Below are 24,738 nucleotides of genomic sequence, written 5' to 3'. Positions count from 1 at the left end.
TGTGCCTCTTATTTATTGGAAAATGATTAGACTTTCATTTTCTAAATGATTTATGGAATACAATCCTATTTAAACACACAAACAAATCAATCAATACTACCTTATTACCTTATTCTCTGCTTCTCTGACCCTTGTGTGTTTTATCTTTCCTCTTCTCCCGGTAGCTTGTCTTTCCCTATCAAAACATCTCTTGCAGGTGTCACAGTTTATTAAATCAAATCTCATTTTTATGAGGTTGTGTTATGTACTTATAGTCTGCTAACTGAATTGCAACCTCTCAGTTGTCTTCAGTCAGCGTTCTTTTATAAGTTTAGGAACATTTTCTAACCATGTATTTGGTCTCGAGTGACTGAAGTGGATCTATTATGAACGTTATGCTTTTTTCTTCATCATTTTGTGCTATCATTAAACTGCATATATTTTTTATGCATCATATTACTTGTGCCTTTTCTTTGCCAAGGCTCACCTCAGTGCATCACCTGTGTTCACAGTAGCATCTCATAGCTGTCAGCATCACAGGATGTGTGGTTGTTCCTCCAGGCTGTCGCTATATATAAGAATGTATTCTTAGTCAAAGCTTTGGAACTCCAAATTATAAAGGAGCGGTTGCAGTGAAACACTTTAATTTGACAATGGGTTGCCAAAACTCTGTCCTAGCTGCAGTCGTTGTATCCCCTTGTTGCGAGCTGGTGGAGCAGAACTGAGCCTAAATACAAGGGGGGAGGAGGAAATCTACTTCTATGTGATTGAAGATGCTATGGAAGGTGTTTGATCTCATCCTGAAACTCTGCTTGACTTTGTTTAGCAGTGTGTATGGAGGCAGTATCATCTTGAAATATGGGCACATCACAAGGGAAGAGTGTTTGCCACACAGGGTGGTCCTGGTCGTGTGAAACAGACTTACATTCCTCACCACACAGAGCAATCACCAGACCTGGGGACTTTGATGAGATGGCAGCCCAGACCAGTACAGATCCACAGCCATGTTTACCAGCTGGCAGCAGACACTGTGGGTTGAACATGTTCTTTGGCTTTCTCTAAACACAGAACCACTGAAAGTTGAGGACATTTCATCATTCATCCCAGAAGCTTCTTCAGTTCTAATTAGTGCTGGGGAATTCCCTGCCATTTAACCGCTGTGGGCGATTGACAACATGAAGTCACGTGGGAGTCGTTGACGTCACATGACAAAAAAAAAAACCCGAAAAAGACACGACGACTCCCACGTGACTTCGTTGTGTCAATCGCCCACAGCTGTCAAATGTCAGGGAATTCAACAAAACTAATTAGAACTGAAGAAGCCTCTCAGATGAGTGGTGAAACGTCTTCAACTTTCCATTTTAAGTCCAGTGGATTTTGTTTCTATGTTTTTGGATTTCAAAGTTAAAGTCAATTTTCATGTGGTATTTCCCTTATTTTGCCCATGCCCTATGTGCTCTATGGTTTTATGCTGCTTTCTATTCATTTATTTTAAACTAGATTTATATGTTTTTGTTTGTTTTTTTAACCACAACAATACATAATGATTCACGATTTTAATAGACTAAATTTTCAACAATCTTGATTTTTTACTGTAGACTGTACTACTGGAAAAACTAACCCGTCTACATAGCTGATATTAGAAAATACTTATTAATCATTAGAATATCAATACTGAATGTCATATTAGATGATCATGCATCTTCTATGATTGACACTGCAGTGCAAATACCATTTTACTGATCTATACCTACTTATCTGTGTCCTCTGTATAGTTTACTTCCTTCTTTACTTTCTTCCTTCCTTCCTTACAAACAAACTGGTTTTTCAGACATGTAAACCCCCATCAGTTATAAAACCGTGCTACAGATATGTGTGAAAATAAGATAAGAAGAACCACTTCTGTCTTGCTTTGAACTGCTGTGATCTGTACAGGACTCAGTAGGCCTACTTTGCAGGTTTCATTTCCAACTTGGTCAGCCATGTGTGTGAATATATATCTTTGTAACAGATTGCCATACAATATGGAAGAGGATTAGAGCCACAGGTGAAAAATTGATTTGAGTTCTGAGATTAAAGTCAGAATTCTGAGATTAAAGTCAGAATTCTGAGTTCTGACTTTATTCTCAGAATTCCAGGATGCTGCGGTTACATGGCAGTTAGTTTCTCACTGCATGTCGCATACCAGTGGTTTGGTGCAAACAACACTGGTGAACCACACCAGGCTGATTGTTATGCTTTGGTCTACTGAGTCATAGCCTAACAGACTGTGGGATTTTTTTGGTGGTGGTGAAACTATTGTGCATTCACTTGAACAGCATCTACCAAGTGAGATCATTTAAACTAGTCATCTGTAGAGGCGATGGAAACAAAACTCATTACTGACAGTACAAGCTGATGATTCTTCATTCAACATTGATTGATGATTCTTCATTCAGCATTAACACAAACATGATCTACAGTAGAAACACAAAAATGCTTTCAATCTAAACCATCTTGCATTATACAATTTTATCATAAGAATAGTTCAACTAACTGAAAACATGATGCACATAGGAACAAAGTACTACTCTCATGAACCTTTTTGCATGATCCTAATATGAAGGAACTTTTTGAGCCAGGAGTTTTTACCCTCCTTCTGCAACAAACCAAACACAGTGTCAGACAATGCTGCAGTTGGCAGTAGCAGACGCCGGGCAGATCCACTTGTTGGTGAACGGCTTGTATCCTGCAGCCTTTGACAGTCCACTACCTGGCAGGAGAAACACACATGAACACGGTCATGTAACTGAACGTTAATGCTGTGACACAGCAGAGGGCCTGAACATCTGAGGTGGTCTGACTCAGCACTGCATCATCACTGTGATCCAAACCAAAGAGAGACCTGCTCACCTTCCACCAGGTTCTGGAGGCTGCAGTAGCTGGTGCTGTTATCAGCCGGGTCTACGGCCTCTGACACAGAATCTCCCTGCACAGTAAACCACAGGAGGGGTCGGCTTTCATCACAGACTTCAGGTCAGAGTATGACAGTGTTTTTGCTGGTTCACAAAAGATGCACTTACAGACAGTTTGCAGGCTGCGGCCTCTGCTGCCGCCAGAGCAAACTGAAGATCGTCCACATGCTTACTCTCTGGGGAGATGTGCCGCGCTTTGATCAAGTCAGGAGTTGCAGACAAAAGCTGCGGCACATTGGATAACATTCAGTGAAATATGACAGGAATTCTGCATACTTTTTGCACATTTATACATACATTACTTGTAATATATCTGATTTAATTCAGTCTGTGGATATTGCAACCAAGGATATTTTCCGTATTGTGCATCATCTATATGGTGCATATTGTGAAAAATGTACATTGTTCATTCAAACTCTCCAAGGCAATTCTATTATGTTTAGAGATGTTTCCATAGTTTCTGACCTGATACGAACAGTTCGCTCCTCCAGATCGACAGCTGCCAGTCTGCCAGGCCTTGATCTGGTTCACCAGATCCTCATACACCTCAGGACATGAGATGCCAAACGACCTACAGACCAAAACAGTGAATATTGATCACAGAGATGATGCATTGCATTATTCAGTCACATAGTAAAGGCTTATGCATCCACTGCTCAACAGTTTTCCAAAAGACCAGAGGAAATCCAGGGAATGAAAGGTGAAATATCCTGCGAGTCTCTGCATATCCAACATAACAAGCATGAGAAATTAGTCTGCACACAAAGTTAAAGTCACAAGCACCTTGTCTAACACGCATTTGACCCTCTGACACGGCTGGACAGCAGATGTCATGCAATCCAAATACCATCATAAAGCATTATCTCTGTCTAGCTGGTCACATGATGCAATGTCTAAAGTATGAGTATTAACAACATGAACAACAGCTACAGTGTGGACATTAATTACTCAGTATATTAATCCATACAAAATACATCCATTAAAATATGAAAAGTAATTTCACATTTTATTAATATATCCAACATTCACTGAAAGACTGCATACAAATAGTTATTTATCATATACAGTTACTTTGATTTTGATGTAGTTTAGTTAGACACAGGTTTAAAATAAAAGGTGCACAAAAATAAATGAAAATTGACATTATTATCACCATCCATGTTCACAAATACTCTCAGATAGCAAAACTTGAATACATACCATTTGACTTTGCACTGCTCACTGAGGGCCTGAGGCAGAGAGATGGTCATGGCGGCCCCCAGGATCACAGCAGCTGCTATAAGCAAGGACTTCATGTACATGGTGAAGGTAGGTGGCTCTGTCTTGTGTCCAGTATGTTGTTGGGCGTGTGGACTTCTTCTGAGTGTCCGCTTATGTCGTGGTGAGGATTTATAAGGGCAGTTCACAGGTCATGTGAAAAAGTGGAAAAGAGGGCAGTGCAACATTGATTGACATGGCCCACAGCATGGGAGAGAAAAAGAAGGGAGGGAATTGGCTAAAGATAACTATCAGGTCTTCCAACGCCAAAGTTATTTGTTCAAGGATAAGTCTTAATACAGGGATACAATTTGAGCATTGGTTGGTAAAAACACTCACTTCAGGCCAGAGTTGGGGAGTTACATGCATTTCTTGTTATATTCACTGTCTGTTGCTGTTAGACACCGTAGCACATGGCCTAATGGGGAATGTGCTGCTTGTTTCTCTGTCTGTTTCACATGTGTAGAATGAGACACTGAGTGGATTCTGGTGCCACAAATTTTATTTTAAAACTGCTTCAATAAAGCACAATACTATTCTATAATAGACTATAAAGAAAAATGTGCATTGCACAATAAAGCTTAATTCTCAATTTGGATGCAACATAATGACACCTGCTAATAACAATTAAATACGCAAATAACATCTCCATGTTATTACCCCCATTATAGTATTAATAATATGAAAGGTATTATAGTTTGCATATTTTCTATAACTTTTACGGTCAATCTAACATTTAGTTTAGATTCAGTTAGTCTACCTACCAAGGGCGGATATTTCATTTCACTGTTGGGGGGGACAATAAACAGAAAAATTTCTCAAGAGCAATTCCTGAAGGGGACACCAAAGGTGCCGCCAAAAGTACTGTTGTATTAAATGTATATAGAGGTCCATTATGAAACATTTCCATAAGCACTTCATTCCTTTCTTATGAAGATTTTATCAAATTGCCTTTGATATTACTGGGGTCTTTCTACTTGGCGTTTCGGTGCACTGAAAAATGATCGGATGTCTGTTTTTCTTTTCTCTGCCATTTTAACTGACCTGGCTGGCTGACAAATAGACACACACACACACACACACACAGCATGCAGGTTATTTACAGTAGTAGGTGAGAAGCAACACCCATTAACTAAAGCTAATATATGCCTAATTAGATTTAGTTTTCCCGAAAAAGTAGATCTCTAATGTTTTGCTGTCAATGTGTAAAAGTCCAGAACGCTATGAAACCTGCCAGAAACGTACTTATATTTTAACATAATGTTTGTTGTAATTATGTCTTTTTTATTAATTAAGTCTTCATTTATTTCCAAAATTATGAACAAATAACATAGTGGCAGCCATTTGACATGCAGTAAGAAAACAATAATATACTTAGAACCTAATTACATAGGGTAAGTTAATCTTAAATATTATATTATAGAAATATTACTGTTACCATCTACAAAAGATAAAGTATTTTCGTATGAAATCCCGCATTTTAATTTAACCAACTATCCTGTATCATAAATACATGTCTGGCATTTGTAACAAACCAAACCGCTTGAAAATCGATCGAAAATTCAGTGAGTTATGATGATTTTAATTGTGGATAGACCTCCTGCCTCCATACACATACATGCATTAGGAGACGCGGCTCATGCCAACACGCTGACGCACAAGATTCAACCGCGAGGTAACGGAGCAAAATGTAGTCTGGTTACAATTGTGAATGTGTTTTATTCTATTGAGTGGTAGAAGTAAAGAAAAATGTCTGACACATCCTTTGTTTTAAGTTAACCTTTGCAAAGTAGCTTCTTACTGGAGGTCTGCCACCACTGACACACTTCCAGAGATCCTCCACACACACTCGTACCGAGGGCTAATGTGTGTGTGTGGGGTTTCGGGGAGGCAGGTAGGCAGTGGACCAAACCACTGTGAGGCGTATGAGGGGGGGACTCAATCTTTCGAAACTTAAAAACGCATTGTTTTGCGTCTGTAATTAGCACAAGTGCTTTCAATGCATATTATTATATTATTTAAAATTATATAGTTATGTTTACAATGATATATTGAGGGGGACAACTCTCTGTTAGTCCCAGGAAGGGGGGGTCCGGACCCCCCTGTCCCCCCCGTGATTTCCGCCCCTGCTACCGACTACTAAAAATGAATTTGTTTTAGCGTCTGCTCAGTTTAAATTTCTTACAGATGTTTGGTTTAGTTAAATTAAATATATTAACTTTGAAACATAAACACCTAATTTCACATAGCAGCTACATAAATATGCTAACAAAGCTGGCAACATGGGCGCAATGCTAACATGGGACTTCCTGGAATGTGATCTTGTCATCCCCAGTTAGCTTAGTTAGCCAATAACCATACTGTCAATCTACTACACAATAACTTATGAGTCGGAAACATCTCAGTCAACCAACATATTGTAACTTATAAATTATAAATTCAGAGGCAGATAGATCTAAACCAGTGATTAGCATTGCTTCTTTGGTTGTAATATTCACAGACTGAATTTAATCAGATACAGATACATTATTTCACTGAATGTCATCAAATGTGCTTCAGCTTTTGTCTGCAACTCCTGATGTGATCAAAGCCAGGCACGTCTCTCAGGAAGTAAACAAGTGGATGATCTTCAGTTTATTCTAGTAGCAGCAGAGGCCACTGTGTGTCTATTTTGTGTCTAAGAGTTTTTCGGTCTACTGTAGATAATTTTTATGTCAGTGTTGAATAAAGAATCATCAGCTTGTACTGTCAGTAATGAGTTTTGTTTCCATCGCCTCTACAGATGACTAGTTTAAATGATCTCACTTGGTAGATGCTGTTCAAGTGAATACACAGTAGTTTCACCACCACCAAAAAAATCCCACAGTCTGTTAGGCTATGACTCAGTAGACCAAAGCATAACAATCAGCCTGGTGTGGTTCACCAGTGTTGTTTGCACCCAACCACTGGTGTGCGACATGCAGTGAGAAACTAACTGCAGAGAAACTGTATGAAAACTGCCAGTCTGTTACAAAGTCTGCAGTGTCCTGAAGATCACAGCAGTTCAAAACAAAACAAGAGGTTCTTCTTGTCTTATAATTACACATATCTATCTAGCACAAGAGTCAAACCAGTTTCCTTTGTAGTTTAAACAGAATGTGAACAAGAAGCCAGGTGTTGCATGCTGGAGTGTGCTCAATCTGACGCCACTGTGTTCTATTCCAGATATGATTTTATTGAGACACTGAACGTATATTATCATTCAACATACATGACAAGATGAAATCAGATATTGTGAGCAGAATTAAAGCAGAATATAAAATTCTAAGTAGCGTACAGTCCATTTTTTATCTACATTATGCATATCTTACAATCACAATATGGCCAAATCCTTTCCAAAATTACTCCAAAGGACTCATCTCATACATACATTCATTCATTCATACATTTTTCGATCAGATTGTACTTATATTTAGTAGAAAAAGTTGATTTATCACCCAGTAATCACCAACAATGGTGAAAATGCTACTTAAACATGTTGGGATATAATAGGGTGATTACATTGCAACCAAATATATCAATAATGCAAATATAGTCATCAATAAGTTTACCTTTTTTTTTTTCTTTTTTTTTTTTACTCTTGCTGATAGGCTACAAAATTAGGCAATTATTTGGGATTTATTTTTCTGAGATCTACACAAACATTTAATTCTATGAAAATGAAAATGTAAAAATATCTGTAAATTGAAAAAGAACACATTACCCTTGCTTTGTTCTTTTGGACTAAATTGCACAACTGGCAAATAATATTTCCACAGCTCCTGCTACATGTCAGTCAGCCTTCAAGTTTACATTGCATATCATTATTTTCCATTAAAAAGTGCTTTAAGTCAGCAATATTAGCAAATAAAAAATAAAAAAATAAACCTAAAACAGTTCCCTTCAGTATCTCAGTGGGGTTTTAGGGTTCATTTCAGAAATCAACAGCATAGCATGGGATGTGGTGCAGCTTGGCTTGGCTATGAGGCTGGTTGTGGTTTGAAATGCTTTGATACCAATTCTGATACTTCAAATTTGATACCAGTGCCCATCCTTTCTTCAGTACGTCATAATATGTCATAAATTAGTTTCTGTTGAACATTTCCACATGGCACCTGCTTTCCTTTATAAAATCTGACCATGCTCAGTTGATTTCCTCAATTAAAATGCCCATAAATAAGACCTGACTCCTTATTGTAAGACTCTAACATGTTGAAGCTTTAACATGTCTCTTCTAATACCTTCAGACACTCCAAAAAAAACAGTATCAATATGGTACCTAGAATTATTATTAACAGCTCCTGGGGTTTCAAAGAGAGAAAAATCACCAGCAAATGTGAAAATACACAGTGTGCAGTTTCAGTGGCGTCTCCCCTGTCCAAAAGTCAAATTAGACAAAAGAAATTCCACCGAAACGGTTGACTCTCCTCTCAGTATTGTAGCTACATATCTTAAAATCAATTTCACAAGCTTCCTCATTCCAGCTCATGAGTCTTTCAGAACAAGTTAGTAAATACTTATATGAAGTGGTGTGGCGAGAAGGTTTCAGACTCTGGTGATGTTCTTCACTGTGAGACTTAAGTTCTCAACGGGTTGGTTCTGCTGGATAATCTCAGAGAGCTGAAAGAAAGAAACACGTCGTTTTAAACTCATCATATTCACTTTCTGGTCCACTAAACAATAAATAATCATGATATAGAATTATGCATTGTTCAGATAATGCTCTATAGATAAGAAAGTCATTTAGCAAAGATAGTAAACAAAGGCAATTACCCGGTTCAAGACTGGAGCGATTGTTGTTGCATTTAGCTCACGAGAAGACTGAACAACTACCTGAAGGATTGCCACAACTGTGAAGAATAAAAAAAAGTTCATGAATTTAAAATCTTTCACATGATTTTATAGTTTATAGAATTTTCATTTTCAGAATTTCCAACAGATTCTAATCTGTTGGAAAGCCTTATGAAATGCACTCACCGCTCTCCGCTGACTCAGATGAAGTGGATGGAGCAGGAATGGGAGCAGTTGTCGACATGACTGCCATGGTTGACTGTGAATAGGGAGTAGTTGTCATGGTTGACGTCTCCATGGCAGTGGAGCCATGTGTTGCTGGGGAAACATTTGAACTAAACTTTACCATATTTCAAATCCACACTTTGGGATAATTAACAACAAACTCATTCATCCATTCAACCCATTCACTCACTGTAAGCCATTCTTTCAGCTGTATGGAATAGCAACAATTACAAACCAAATCAAACATGTAAAGCTCTTCTGGTGAAATGCTTAATTGTAGATTATTCCAATGAAAAAAGCCAGTGTAAAGAAATAAAGCTGATGTCATTGCTCCTTACTTGTTTGCCCAGCAGACGAGGCCAAACAGGCAGCGCACAGGATCAGCAGCAGCATGCTGGAGTTTCGGTCCGAGAGCGGCTGTGCGGTGGGAACGTTTTCCTCCTGTTCTCTCAGTGTTTGCCTGCTATTGTCCTGGATGAGAAAGGAGGAAGTGATGCCCTTATTCAAAGGCTGCTGGTGTATAAATAACAATGCGGGCGGCCCCGGAGAACTGCCTGAAGGCTCAAGTGACTCAAGCAGGAAAGAAAGGTCAAATCTGTTCAATGAAATATGAGGAAGTAATCCACCTTTTTTATGATTCAAGCAAGGGATTGTTTTTTTTGCATGAGTCCAAATCTGAAAGTTTCTCTAAGTTTTTTTTTTATCAATTGACCACAGTTGTTGTTGGATGGCAAAGTTTAACAGCTATATTCAAATCTTTCACAGCCAAATAGTTTATTGAAATAGAAAAGAACCAGAAAGACCAGCCACAGCAACTATTTACCAGTTTGGCTGGAGGCTATTTCTTATTCTTCCATATTATTTGTCTTTAAAGTTTTCTTGGAGTTGATTTTATGTTTTGAAAAATAAAAAATAAAAAAATAAATTAATCCTTTTCCATATTTTAGTTTGCATCTATCACAAACTACAGTATGTCTGTCTAAAGAGTGTAAATCCTATGGCAAACATTTCCCTGTGGGATCAAAAGCGGGTCCTTACTGTTACTATGGCATCAATTGTTGTTTATGATTGATGAAGTCATACTTTAAGGCTACATTAAACTTAAAATAAATATAATAACTACAGTGGAATGTGAACAAACAAAGTCAACATACAACTCCATTGTGAATAATTTACTTTTCAAAAATCACATCAAAATACATTATGACACTTGCAAGTTATCCAGAGCCTGAGTTCACAACTTAAAAATTCAACATGTTTTTGAATTGCCTCACTCATGCAATGAAACACCATTTCTCAGTTCCCTGAACAACACCACTTCCTCTCCTGATGCTGGAGGTATTCACAAAGACAACAACAGGTGAATGATGGTTGTGAGGCAGCCGTTAGACGGAAGGTTTGCGTGCTAAGGGCTTTTGAGCTGGCTGCGGCTGCTGCTGCTGCCGCTGCTGCTGCTGGCAGAGCTGGCCAGGCGCGGGGAAGCGGTCCGAGGAGGGGAGGTGACAGTCAGACCCAGACCCAGCTCCACGCACCTGGATGTGGACTGGACTGCAGAGAGCCTGGGGCTGCTGCTGGCTGAAGACCCAGCAGACCTACAGCACAGAGGACAACACCTTGATACACACACTGACACGGACTGAGGTGGAACAGCAACATACTAAAATCTCTAATTAGATGGGGAGGGGGGTTGATGTGATGAGTTTTATTAGACACTAGGCGATGTATATCAGCTCTGGGACAGCTATTTTGTCAGCAGTGGTGGAAAAAAATACTCAAAAGTTTACTTAAGTAAAAGTATAGTATTAGCTATAGTTAGTTAAAGTAGTAATTTCGAAGAATGGTCCCTTTCAGACTGTTAAATTATTGATACATTAACCTGTAAGAGGTATTTTAATGTTGTAGGTGGTCCAGGTGGCGTTAGGTCCAACTACTCCATACTGTAAACTCTAACAATGCAACATGTTTTATGAGCTTTGTGTGTTTTGCATGTAAAACCTTTTTCTGCAAAGTAACTAGTAACTACAGTCGTCAGATAAATGTGGTGGAGTAAAAGTATGAAGTCTCACAAAATGGAAACACTCAAGTAAAGTGCCAGTACCTCAGAGTTGTACTTAAGCACAGTACTTGAGTAAATGTTCTTAGGTACTTTCCACCTGTGTTTGTCAGACTGGAGAGCTGGAGTCTGACCTGTGAGAGGCGGAGCTGCGGGCGGAGTTTGTCTTGGAGCTCTGGCGGCTGGCAGGAGTGGAAGCAGGAGACGGAAGAGGCAGGTTGGCCTGAGAGAAGCGGCAGAGCAAACATCAGAACGACGACATGTTTGTCGCTGGAAACGGTTCTTATTTTCACTCTGTGTTTCTGAAAGCACGGCAGTACAAATTCTCTACAGAGGACTTACAAGATGGGTACTTATACAGATATATTATTATATGTTATATAAATGACAGTATGGCATGGCCTCTCATGGATAATTGGTTATTTTGGTGTTCAGAATATAAAAACACAGTGAGAACAACATCTTGTACCTGCAGGAAGTGTTTCTCAAGCGCTGATCTGAGGTCAGGGTTGTCCTCCATGGCCTCATGCAGCATCCTGTTGACAGACTTGTTGAACTCTCTCATCTCCCTCAGCTTAATGTCCCTCTCCTCAAAAGTCTCCGCCCTGGTCTTATTCGCCGAGCGGATCTCTTTGGTCAGCTTAGAGCACTGGCAAACAGCAAGGAGATAGTAGAACAGTATAAAACTCGGTTATGATAAGTGCTGATAAATGTTTGTATTCACACATATACACACAACATTCTTCCTGGAGCACTGAGAGAGGTTTATTTACCAGCCACTCCCAGTGAACACTGTACACACTGTATACTGGGTTGTGCCAAATAAAACAAAAAAATCAGGAGGATATCCGAGCTATTTCTACTTTAAATATGACACCATTCTAGTAATAGGGAAAGCTATTAAAGTGGCATGCTGCACATCGAACCTGTTTTGTGGCTCTGTCAAGTTTCTCCTTCTGGGAAGCCAACTCTTTGTTCAGTTGAACGAGGTGTGACTGAGTCTGCTCCGTTTTCTCACTCTGCACCTGCTCCTCTTGCAGAAGACTGTCCAGGGTATTGTTCATGCCCTGGAAATGGAGAACAGAGCAGGGGCTGAGTTGTTGAGCAGGTTAGTTTTGACCTACTGAGAGGCAGGGAGAGAATGTCTTGAAAAAAAAAAGATGAGTAACTGAGAAAAGGGGGGGGAATTCAAATAAATGAAATGTAGAAAATGTTAACATGCCAGAAGTAGTGAAGATTAAATACAAAAGATTTCATTTGTATGTGGTTTAGAGATAGCCCTATGAAACACATGCGCTCATACTGTAAATAGAATTAACCTGAATGTCTTCTTGCAGCTCTCTGATCTGTCTTTTCTTGTACTTGTTCTTGTCTTCAGCTGCCCTCTTCTGCTCTTCCAGTTTCAGTTTCTCCTGGTACTCTGCACCTAAAACACAAGCAGACCAAACCAACAAATCAAGACTGAGGTGTTTTACACCTCTGCTTCCATTTCGGGTTTTATGTTTTCTTTCAAAGTAGATGGATGAGTGAATGAATGAATGAATGAATGAATGAATGAATGAACAAAGAGGAAGATTTGATAGACGGCTAAATAGCTGATATAACACATATCTTCCTGCTGATAAGAGACTTGTGCTGATAAGGTACTGGGTTATTTTCTGCCACTCTATTTCCTCATACATACTGGATTCGTCCACTTTGTTGAGGGATTTACGGTATGTCGAGTTGCAGTTGTTGACTAATTGAATGGTGTTCTCAAGCGCTCTGTTTTCCACCTCCATCTTCCGGATTTTGGCATCCAGATCGTCTCCCTTCCGCTTGAGCTCCTCTTTCTCTTGGGCAGCCTGGGGAAAACCCACACGCCGGTGATTCAAAGCGCTCGTGTACATCAACAGCAACAATTAACCGGCTCCTGCTCCAACAGGCTCCGCGTGTGGCGTGATGGTGTGTTCGAGGACCTCTCACCTTTATGACATAGTAAGCCTGCGATTTCTCCTCTTCCCCCTCGGGAGCAGCCATTGAAATGGTCAAGATCTCATAGCGCTTCCTCATCATGTCGATCTTGGACAGCCTCTCATGCAACTCGGCGCTGAAACAGAATGAGTGGCTAAATTATGCAATCCTTTATCTATTTTATATGGATTCGACAGTATTGAATATCGACCCAAGACTCAGTGAATAAGGTGCGATTTGTGACAAGCTGTCACACCTGGGGGTTTTACCTGAGCGCCTGTCTCTCCTGCTCGCTGATCTTGACCTGCTTGCTGAGCATTTCTCTGTGGACCTTGATCTCCTCCTCCCTCTCCCTCATGGCCGTCTGCAGCTCCAGCTTCCTCTTCTCCAAGGACAGCACGCTGTCCGCCTTGTTGTACAGCAGATCCCTCAAGCGCTTCACCTCCAGCTTCAAGATTTTGTCCTCCACCATGGTGTCCTGATGAGGAACAAAATGAAAATGTTCTTCTAAAGTGAGACGCCGCTTCAAATCAAACAATGACTCAAGTTCAAAAGTGGTGCCATCTTGATAAAAGCAACACTTATGTCATATCTCCTAAATACTATCCGAGGAGAGAAAGTCCTTCAGCGACTACCTGCAGGTCAGCAGTGAATTGCTGATACCTGGCTGTGACAACTGTTAGTCACCTGTTTCTTGAGGCTGAGCTTCTTCAGCTCCTTTTCTGCGGTGTCATTGAACAGATGGAGCTCCTCTATCTTGGTGGTCAGATCTCTCTTCTGTGCTCCGGTCCTCTCTGTCTCTTTCCTCACACAGCGGATATCATCCTGTCAGAGGGAGAGACACATGTGAGAGAACAGCAAGCCTGCTGTCTGCCCTTGAATTACAAGACAGCCAACACTCAGTGAACCCAAACAAATACAGAGGCGCATTTGTGGTTTTAAAAGCTACATCTAGCTAGCTAAAAAAAAACACACTGTGAAAATGCAAATATCAGCCATGATCCATGTCAGACAGGGTTGTGAATTGTGACCAAAAAGTCATACACTTTGATAGATATGTACTTCCAATAGTATACATCAAAAAAACAAACAACAAAAGAAAATTCTTCCTCAGATGTTGACAGTCAAAGACAGAGTAGATGGAGTAATCATTTCTGAATGCAAGAAGTTGATTGTGGGAGTTCTGTTAAAATTCACAGTTATGGTGTGAAGATTGGATTATTAGATTCATAGTTATGTTAACCTTTCACAATAATAATACTGCACAATAAACAAGCAGCAAAGTTATTTTTTCAAGTGCTGTAAACCGTGCTGAAGTTTGATAGCACACAGGTAGAGAGGGGTGAAGAGTCTGTTGCCTGGTTGACCTGAATCTGCATCCTTTCTCAGACAAAGAAGGAACTACTTCACCAATTAAATGTGAGCTTTGCTCTGGATACTACAGTGAGGTAACGAGCAGACAGGCTGACCTCGAGCTGCTTGAGCTGGACGATGAGCATGTTGGCCGTCGTCTTCTTCTCCTCTAGGGCATTGGTCAGCTCAGTCATCTTCTTTTCTAACATTTGCTTTTCCTCTGTGTTGACTTCACCTTGCAGCCGAGCCATTTTTCTCTCCAGCTGCTGGATCTGAAAGTCCTACGCAATAAAGGAGAGAAGAAGATGACAAGTGAAATCTGGCAATATGTTGTGGTAGTGCAGAGCCTAGGGGCTTGTGTGCAGCCTGGCATGGAACAACTGGAACCTAACAGGTAAGCCATGCCTGGTTGAACATGATCTCCTGCTGTTTGAGGGCGTTCTGGTCCAGCTTGCTGAGGTGGCTGTCCAGGCCGGAGATGGTGGCTTTGCTCCCCGAAAGCTGGGCGATGGAATCCTTCTCCTTCATCCTGAGGGCCTGCAGGTCTTGTTTCTGACGGAACAGCGCCTCCCTGTGGCCCTGCAGCTGGACATCCAACTCCTAGAGCATAGCAAAGACCAAAACAGGGTTACACAGTATATTACAGCATAAAGCAAGGAAATGTGCTCTCATATTCCATACAAGTGACCACAAGTCACACCACACAAAGGTTTGACGCAGTACATTCAATAGTTTGTATGTGTTTTTCCCCTCGATCCAGTTTCTAGGTTTACTGACATCACGTTACATGTTTTGAAGTCTTCCAAATTCAAACAGTTACCTCCTCACTGCCATGTGGGGCTGCCAATGTGCCAAGTTGCCTTGTGCAGCTTTAAATTCAGGGCAACACCAACATGTTTGATATTTTCTTGATACTGTGTACACAAGCTATAAGAAACATAAAAAATAATAGTGAAAGTGTGCTGAGATGCAAAAAAATTGCTGAGATGAAAAACTGAAAATAACAAAGGTAAACTTGACAAGCGTACAGAAAAGCGCACAACATAAAAGGCAAACATTTCTTGCTGTTAATACGGAGTGTCAGGCTGCTCACTTTGATGGCCTGTTCCTCGTCCTTGAGCAGCTGGTCCATCTGGCCGGCTCTGTCCTCCACAGTAAGGGCCGTCTGCGTCACTGCCTTCAGCTTCTCCTCCAGTCCGGCATTGTAGAGCCTGGCATCGCTCAGTCTACGACACACAAACACACACAGGCACACACACAGAGCTTGTGATAAAAGCACTAGAGTAGATTAACTACTGTTGTTGATTAACAACAACAGTAAGGGTTTTACTGACTTTTCAGTTTTGTCCTGAGTGTCCTTCTTGATGCTGGTGATGTGGGACCTCACAGACTCCACATCGGTGGCTGTTCTGTCCACTGTGCCCTTGAGACTGTCCAACTGCAAAGACATGAAAATCAATCAGACACGTTCACTCTTACAACACAGAGATCAATAAGCTAAATTCCAGATCAGGGTTCAGATTCATGGTGTGGTTTCTTGAACACAGATTCCCACGACTGGCCATTTTTATCAATGGGATTCTCCACTGACAAAACTTTAGTCAAGAACTAGTGAAGAACTTCCACTGAATATTTCACTAGTGGTTAGTGGCAGCTGCTTTGAGACGCTGACCTCATCCTGCAGCCTGCTGCGGTTACTCTCCTGCTCCTTCAGATCTTGCCTGAGTTTTGCCGCCTGCCGGTTGCCCATGGCTATTTTCTTCTCATATTCCTTGTTGTTCTTTATCTCGTTCTCCAGAAATTGCTGCTTCCCTTTAATGGCGGCATTCCTTTCCCTGATTTCTTGGTTGACCTGGGCAAGTTGCTGGAAGGATCACACAATATGTCTTTCATTCAACATACCTGTTATTACAATCATCATGCAATCTGTATTGTTAACTCATCTGATAATCAAGAACTAACAGGAGTAAGGATGTAAAAGAGTTTACTGGAAGTGACAGCCTATTGTCAGAAATGATGCATAACAAGGAAGTCGATGTTATTCAGGTGCATTGTTCAGTGTGCGTTCAAATTCTGTCCTGTAATGAGGAGTAACAGTTACCAGCGCACACTGCTGCATCTCAGCGTCTCGCCTCCTCATCTGCTCGATGGTGTTCTCCCACTGGCGGATGAGCTCCTGTCTCTCCAGGTGGGCCTGCCGGAAATTCTCCGCAGTCTTGTCCAAACCAATCTGTTGACGAAACAGAAGAAAACCCATTCTCATCGACACCAGCAAGGAAAAAGCAGCTGTTTTCTACTATCATCACAGTTCCCACGAGAATGATAATCAAAGAGCTAACACGTACCTGTGCTGATATTGTCTCAGTCAATTCGTTGTCCAGTGCTTTGCGCTTTTGGTTGGCCTCCAGCGTCTTCTTCTCTATATCCACAGTGAGCGACTGTATCAGGACAGATAATAAAGCTGTTGGCTCCATAAGACACAGTACTAAACAACAACTGAGTTTGTATGGAACTGCTGCTGTACATGGAATAAACAGGTGACTCTGGTATATTTATCAACTGTGAAACTTGATTGTTTTATGGTCTGTATGTTACTTCTAATCTTGTTTCTAATGTTTGGCTGTTTCTTATTGATTGATTTTAAACCACTTTTTTTTGTAAGCATTTCCCAATTTTTAACTGCTTTAAAAGCACTTTAAACTTTAAAAGCACTTTAAACTCTGCCTGTAGCCTGAATAGCCATTCCATGTGAGCCCTGCTGTGCCCGTGGCAGGACAGCAGTGACATGACAGGACTTTGCATCTTACCTTGATCCTGCGCTCATCTTGCCGGGCGTACTTGACGATGGCCATGGTGTCCTCGTCTTTGCGCGCCGACTCCTCCAACCAGGCGTCCAGGGTCTGCTGGTCCCAGTTCAGCTGGTTCCTGAGCTCCTCCAGCTTCTGTTTGGCCTTGAAGATATTGTTCTGAGGATTTGAACACAAGTAGGACATTTCAGCGCCGAGCACCAAAGATACTGTGTGTTAGTCACTTGGATCTGACCAAAGTTTGAATTTTGTTCCGTCTGTATGAAGATGTAAGTACATGTATTAATGTTTGTTGACTTGTAGTTCCTTCATTATTTTTGGTTACTTTGTAACATAAAGAAGGTCAATTTCTCTCATTTTCATGTTTTGTTTTTTGTGTGTGCTTGTTTTAGTATTATGATCGATGTGATGTTGATGGAAAGGACCTCCTGTGCGTTCTTCTTCTCTCTCAGAAATCCAAGCTCACTCTCCAGCTTTCCAAACTCCTGCCGCAGGCGACCTGCCTCTCTCTCTGCAAGGGCTCTGAAGTGTTTCTCCGACTCCGTCTCCCTTTCCTTGGCCTTGCACAGAGCCTATGTACAAAAAAAAAGAAAGTAAAATTGAACTCAGCAACATATCCTGATACTGTGATGTGATGTTTACTGTGTATCATTCTGGTTTAAACACTATCTAACCACTGGAAGAGAGTCATACACCAGTCATATGACAGATATAATAAAATATAATATACACTGTATTCTGAAAGGCAATGTGTCTGCTACAACCTAGCTTACCTGAGTGTGTGACAGCTCTTGTGCAACATTTTTGAAGTGTTCAGACAAGGCTTGTATGTTGTCCTTGTATTCCTCAAGTTTGTTTTCCAGCTGCATCTTCTTCTTCTCCTTCTCATGAATCTGTTATCGGGGGAGAATGCAGATACTCAACCATAACATGACTAGGACTGAGTTTTTAAAAAAGGTTGTCTTTAAGATAGCCTACTACTCTCACCATTTCGCTCACTAATGTTATCCGTGGTGTGATGAATAAAGACACTCACCTCATTTTCCAAAGCCTTGTTTTCAGCATTGGCCACGGGGATGGCAAGGTCGTCACCCCAGCCTAAATCCGCTAAAAGTGCGCTCGACATTTCCCTACGCCGCTAAACAAGTACAAGGCGACAAAAGACTAATCGCTAAGTAAATCAATTCACTACACTATTATCAAATACAGCTGGATGTAGGCTATTGTTAGCTATCCAAGTTTTCAAATTGTGAGTGGCACTGCGTGCTCCTAACCGCCGTGTGTTGGTCAGTCGCCCTTAGCAACCACACGGTCTGTTTGTAGGTGACGCTCTCGCCACGAGGGGGCAGCACCAAGGAGGTTGCACACGGTTCTTAAAACTACAGCTTCAGGCAAGCAAAATCAGATTTAATCACACTATTTCCATAGAAGGACATTTTATGGCATCGAGTTATGCCACAAACAAAAAATTAAGCACACGTTGTAGAGTAACTGGTTTCTACAGTCATAGGTTCAAAATGCAGGTGACTACAGGTTTCTGCAAGTTAAATTTAGGACTTCTGAAGACCATTTTAATACTAATTTTAATACAATTTAAGGCCAAATACACCGTAAAATTAAACCTTACGAGTTCAAAATAAATAAATAAGTATCAGAGTATACATCTATGCAACAAAGATTTCTCATAAGTAAAATATTTCATACATTTTTCATAAATTATGCAATGAAAAACATTCAGACCTCTTAAGTCTCAATGGCAACATTTAACCACATTCAAGACCTTTCAAGGCCTTGAATAGAGATAATTCAACTTAAACCATACTTAGGACCTGCAGACGGCCTGAAACACAACCAGTTATTCAACAACAAACCAGTAAGATTGAGTGCTATCAAGACGTCTATTAACCATTATCCATAAAGAAATCAAAATTGTATGCATAGAAACACATAAAGAGGCTTGGAAACATTAAAGAGATACCAAATTGAAACATTTATTTTATCTTTATACATTTGTGTGTATGGAACAGCATTATGCTTAAAACAAAACAAAACAAAAAATATTACAATCAATGTTTTATACTGATCTGTCACACAAATGTTTCATAAAACAAAAAATCATAGCAGGAATGCACACAAAAGTATTAAAATTCAATATTTTAAAGAACGACATTCCCTCATGGACCCTTGTGTTTAGATTACGATTCAAAAGTATGTCTATCTAGGTGCTTCTGAGCAAAGCCCAACCACATCAACTAAACACTGGGACAGGAACCGCATGGTCCAAGATGGTGACTCATCTCCAGTTGGCTTGAGTACACACAAAAAGCCCAATACTTTAGATAAAAGCCCCAAACCACCACAAGTCGACCGACGAAGAGATATGCCTTTTTATATATATACATACATATATATATATATATAAAGTCTCTGTTGTGTAAAACATCTCAGTCCTGAGGGTTGAAAAGGCAACGTAGATCTCAGCTCAGTGCGGTCCCCCTGTTCTCCATTCACCACCTTTGTTGTGTGTTTTGTTTTGTTTTTGTTGTGTAGAAACCTCATGTAGACGTTCCTTCAGCGAGGCCGGCCCTTAGACCGCCGTGCTTTTGGTCCCGATGTGTGGCCGCGCAAACTCCACAAAGTCGTCAATAAGGACTGGCCATGCTCCTTTAAAAAATAAAAAAAACAAAAAAAAGGATAGACAGCAAACAATTACAAAATCTGAGTTTTCACAACCTGGATGAAGACATATGGTCAATCATGCATTTTTTCTGAATGTTAACAGACCATAACACTGTGTGAAGCTATATTCAGGGAGGAAGCACTTCACCTAAAAGGTTGTGTATAAAGGGAAGGGGAACAATTATGGGTCACAGATGGGACAATAGACTTATTCAGAGACACCTTGTCATGCACCCAAACCATGACAAATGGATTACTCTTCAGCCCAGGGTAAACACAGTACAAACCTTCCTCATCATAATTTGACATGTCATCTGTGATCATTGTGCTGAAGTCTAATAAGAGGTTCCATGTGTCCTTGGGAATTGATCTTTTATGGTGCTCCTGCAAAACGCAAGGAGTAGAGAGAAGTTAATGCAGCATAAAGAAAGAGAAAGATGTTTGCATATTTAGAGCACTCTGTTACTAAAGTGTAAACACAGCGAGTTATAACACTTAACTTACAACTAAAAATTTGTTCCACAGGTCCAGGAACTTGAATCTTCCGGCCAGTACTAAATTCCAATATGCAATTGCCATTTCTAGGTCTAACAGAAACAAAAACAGGGATTATGTGAATATACATTGTCTAACAGACAACAACAAATAAATAAAGGACACACATGAAAGATTCTTACCCAAACCTTTCTGGCCAGGATTCTTAGCAAAGTTAAATGTAAACTGGTAAAAGTCCTTAAATTTCCCTTGGTCCTTTAACTCTTGCTCCATTTTTGGTAGTTGAGCTTTTAGCTTCTCTATACTGTCACACCTGAGGAAATATAGAGCAGGTTTCAGGAAATGTAGAAACATATAGACTTTTTGCACAGTGAACTGTACCAATCAGGGAAATAAGATTTTTCTCATAATAAATCATTAACTTGAAAGATGCATGTGTGCAACTCATTTCCTGGAGATCATCAGAGTCTTGTCTTTCTTGTTTCTAGCATTTGAAATTGCATCCTCACCCCTGCTCTGCCATGCCATCCATGAACTCCTGTTTGGAGAACTCGCACTGTGTTGCTGCCCGGAACTTCCAGGCTATGAGGAGCACACTTATACTGGCTGGGTCCAAGCCCAGGTCGTCACAGAACTGCTGGATCCCATCGATACCGATCTTGTTGTCATCTTGAGGATCTAAGGGTAACAGTGAGAAGAGCGCATTGATTGATCATTGGATTACAAAAAAAAAAAAAGAGGAAAGCATGTACCCTAAAAAAAAGTGTGCATTTCATTTTTTTTTCAATGTTGCACTCTGATTTATTCCTGCATTGTCTATAACAAATTGACAGATGCAATGAGTATTGTAATAATATCTTATTTATACATATGAATACCTACCTCTGTATCTGTTGTACAGCTGCTCAAGCTTCTTCTTGTCTAAGGCTCCCTTTAGATTTGAAACATAGAGCTCTGGATTTTGGAAAAAGTTGTCAGTGGCAACGTCTAATTTCCAGTCATTCTGTGACAGACAGGCCAATGCAGTCTTCTCATTGGATTGTGTGAAGATCATGAACTGACGAACTTTATCCTTCTGTGAGGACTTCAGCTTGTTCTGTACAAAGACAAGCACAAAAGAACTCAATAATGTTTGTGCATAATTATCTCAGACTAGTTTGAAGGAGAACAGCATCAGCAGAAAGAAACTCCCTTGACAAGTGTGAGTGCAGCACCTACCAGTTGCCAAATTGGGTGAAAGCATAGCCTGGATGATATTTCAACAGTAATCTGCATGTCACTACAGGGCTCTGACCAGATAAAATGTGCAACTTCTCTGATAGTAATAAGTACCAGTTATCATCAAGTGCAACAAACAGGTAACTGTTATATAAAACCTGCAGAAGGGTGAAACTCGCCTCAAAACATCACTCACTTAATAACCTAGTTAAGGTAACTAGCATCAGCGTGCTATCATGACAACTAGCTTGTGTCATTGACCGATTAGCATAAAGCTGACTGTCAGCTGGCTGGCTGGCTGGCATCGTACAACATTTCTGATAACATTCAACTAGCAATCACAATCCAATCGACAGCTGTTAATAGCTAACGTTACTGCAGTGTAATCCTGCTGGTCAGTTGATTTGCTAACTAGCAAGCTAGGCTAGCTAGCTAGTTTTACCGTTAGCTAGTTAGCTAATGTTGGCTAGAGAGCTACCTTTGTTTTTATTCTTTAGCAAGGATATAAGGGCATTTGCGCTAGTTCTTGATTATATTAATTACCCATAAGTATTAGCTCAAGTAACTGTAAGCAGTATTTACATGTGCATCCCCCAAAAAGAATAAACGGATCTATTTCTTACCATGTTTGTATTTGCCCGACTCCCTTTTTTCCATCCAGCTGGCTAACGCGTGTAAAGTTCACAAGATTTTTTTAGAATAATCATTCCGGTTTGAGCATTGCTCTTCAAAATAAAAGCACGAAATAAATCACTCTTCAAATTGGCGTCTCGTAATATGCCAAGTTATATAGATTTGCACAACACAATAGGCAAATCTTTTCAGAAACGCAAAAACAACGTTTTATCACATATTGGCAGTTTAAGTTTGATTTTGGAAAAAAACAAATAACACAAATACCCGTGTTTATAAAATGTGCTTTTATTTTAATACAACTAACCGGACGTGACTCCAGTATTCATCAATGTACTCTCCCTTACTACTGTCAAACCTCGCGCTGGATGTTCAGAACTGCTCTGAAAAGATTTCAGAACAAATGGAAATCCTACCGACACAGATTTGTGCCTTGGCTTGTACTGAACCTCGGTAAAAATGAGAGGACTCTTCGGCAAGTGACAGAGCGCTCCAAGGACAAGCTGGTCCCAGATGAGGAGGTGTCACAAAGCTTGCTGAAGCTCTTCAGAGTCCTGCTCAGGACAGACATAACACAGCACGGAGAGGCCCTGGGTCTGAATCATGAAACTCACTATCCCAGAAAAGCAAGGAACAAAGAGGAGAAATATGGAGGAAGACCAGTGGGCGGACTGGATGCCATGTTACAATCTATGGGATTCTGCCTCGAGCGGAGGCCTAGCACGTTGCCATTTGCAGGAACTGGAGTGTTTGTCACCAGGGGTTTTGTACCTAAAGGAACTACAGTTGCCATGTATCCAGGCACAGTCTATCAGGTGTATGAGCCCATTTTCTTCCAGTCCATCAGAAACCCTTTCGTGTTTCGGTGCATTGACGGTGTCTTGATTGACGGGAATGATAAAGGCATCTCCAAAATAGTGTACAAGTCATGCAGTGGAAGGGACCGGCTGGGTCCTTTCATGCTGAGTGACACCAGCTGGCTGACCACCGACCCACACAACCAACTGGCGGTGGGTCAGTACGTGAACAACTGCTCCAACGACCGGTCTGCTAACGTGTGCTACCAGGAGTACGACGTGCCTAACGCGTTTCCGCTCGAGCTCCGCCGGTATCTTCCTAACGTCAACTACAGTCATGACACACAGAGGCCCGTGCGGTGTGTGGTGCTGGTGTCGCTCAGAGACATCAGAGCAGGGGAGGAACTCTTCTCCAACTACTACACCATTGTGCACTAATTTAAGTCAACTGCTGGAGTCAAAATACTACTGCTATTGGTTTCAGAAACTACTGTATAATGTGTTGTGCCATTTCTGAGTAGAATGTGTTCTTGTAGTACATTTTGAAGTGCTAGCCATATTTTCAAGAGTCATATTATCTAACTATGAAAATTTGCACTAACTTACTTGTGTTTTTGTAAGCTAGGCCTCTGCTGAAGATCTACTTCTTTGTCTATGCTAGGACAATTAAGGCAATAAAAGTGAAATCCATAGGCAAGTGGTAGTTCATATTTAAGAACATTTTGATTTATTATTGCATCTGTACACCCAATATTGGACTTGAATGTAAAGGTAAAAACAGTCATAGGTAAAAATGAACTGTGTTTTTGTATAGTTTAATGAACAATAAACAGTATTTTAAGATGAAATAAATCTCGCTCTCGTCTACCTCTTTCCGCTCATCCTCATTTTTATTAATGTAAATGTAATATAGTCTTATGCTGGAAAACAATGGGCTGTAATGTTTTTCTAGGGCAGGGGTGTCAAACCATGTGCATTGGGGTGCTAAGAGGCTGCAGGTTTTCATTCCAACCAAAGACTACATCAGGTTTCACTGGTTAGTTCCTCCTTTCTGGTTGGATGTGTATGCTAATCAGTGAAATCACCTGGTGCAGTCTTTGGTTGGAATGAAAACCTGCAGACTCTTAGCACTCCAAAGCACATGGTTTGACTCGCCTGTTCTAGAGGAAAGAACTGTCTAAGCAAAAAAGTGCAAATTGTTCCCAACAGAAGTTGTGACAAATATAACTTTTAGCTCAGCACTGCTACTTAGCTACTATGCGGCAAGGCCATTTAACTTATCAACACTATTGTTCAAAAGCAGAAAAAATGTACGCCTTAAATTAGAAAAAAATTTATATGGATAAAAGAGCCAAGCAACTTATAGTATTCCAGTTTAAGTGCTGAAATGAACCATCTAATGATAAGCAATTAAGTGCACCCTTCCTTTTTTCAGTCTCAACTTTCTCTCATTGTAATTAACTTATTAATTAGACTTTGCAAAACTCTTTCTTTGGAGTTGGTCCGCAGTAATGTACTGCAAAAAA

The 24,738-nt window shown here is 40.5% G+C and overlaps 3 protein-coding genes and 1 long non-coding RNA gene across 4 annotated transcripts; 1 reads left to right on the top strand and 3 right to left on the bottom strand.

Annotated features, from left to right (window-relative positions):
* Positions 1-7,413: 7,413 nt before the first annotated feature.
* Positions 7,414-9,778, bottom strand: LOC139918616 (uncharacterized). The gene is made up of 4 exons (XR_011784969.2): positions 9,563-9,778; positions 9,186-9,317; positions 8,982-9,058; positions 7,414-8,828 (listed from the first exon to the last, which is right to left on the bottom strand). It is a non-coding gene; the product is annotated as an uncharacterized LOC139918616 (long non-coding RNA).
* Positions 9,779-10,444: 666 nt separating this feature from the next.
* ccdc39 (coiled-coil domain 39 molecular ruler complex subunit) lies at positions 10,445-18,516 on the bottom strand. Its single transcript, XM_071908017.2, has 20 exons — positions 18,427-18,516; positions 18,164-18,283; positions 17,816-17,962; positions 17,391-17,549; positions 16,929-17,021; positions 16,685-16,813; positions 16,256-16,447; positions 15,918-16,021; positions 15,677-15,809; positions 14,989-15,183; positions 14,700-14,864; positions 13,918-14,055; positions 13,500-13,708; positions 13,243-13,366; positions 12,962-13,121; positions 12,597-12,703; positions 12,204-12,344; positions 11,747-11,926; positions 11,412-11,500; positions 10,445-10,816 (listed from the first exon to the last, which is right to left on the bottom strand). Exons 1-20 carry the CDS (start codon positions 18,514-18,516, stop codon positions 10,630-10,632), a joined length of 2,862 nt encoding a protein of 953 aa, XP_071764118.2. The 3' UTR covers positions 10,445-10,629.
* Positions 18,517-19,361: 845 nt separating this feature from the next.
* On the bottom strand, positions 19,362-22,465 carry dcun1d1 (DCN1, defective in cullin neddylation 1, domain containing 1 (S. cerevisiae)). Its single transcript, XM_071908012.1, has 7 exons — positions 22,406-22,465; positions 21,447-21,660; positions 21,074-21,242; positions 20,747-20,877; positions 20,574-20,656; positions 20,357-20,453; positions 19,362-20,054 (listed from the first exon to the last, which is right to left on the bottom strand). Exons 1-7 carry the CDS (start codon positions 22,406-22,408, stop codon positions 19,978-19,980), a joined length of 774 nt encoding a protein of 257 aa, XP_071764113.1. The 5' UTR covers positions 22,409-22,465; the 3' UTR covers positions 19,362-19,977.
* A 295-nt stretch (positions 22,466-22,760) lies between these two features.
* On the top strand, positions 22,761-24,051 carry setd9 (SET domain containing 9). The gene has a single exon (XM_071908016.2). The coding sequence runs from the start codon at positions 22,784-22,786 to the stop codon at positions 23,648-23,650; it is 867 nt and encodes a 288-aa protein (XP_071764117.1). The 5' UTR covers positions 22,761-22,783; the 3' UTR covers positions 23,651-24,051.
* The last annotated feature ends 687 nt before the right edge of the window (positions 24,052-24,738 follow it).

The sequence above is a fragment of the Centroberyx gerrardi genome, chromosome 13 (genome assembly GCF_048128805.1).
Source record: "Centroberyx gerrardi isolate f3 chromosome 13, fCenGer3.hap1.cur.20231027, whole genome shotgun sequence".
Classification (NCBI taxonomy): domain Eukaryota; kingdom Metazoa; phylum Chordata; class Actinopteri; order Beryciformes; family Berycidae; genus Centroberyx; species Centroberyx gerrardi.
Note: the sequence above shows the minus strand (reverse complement) of the source record. Positions and strands in the feature narration are given on the sequence as shown.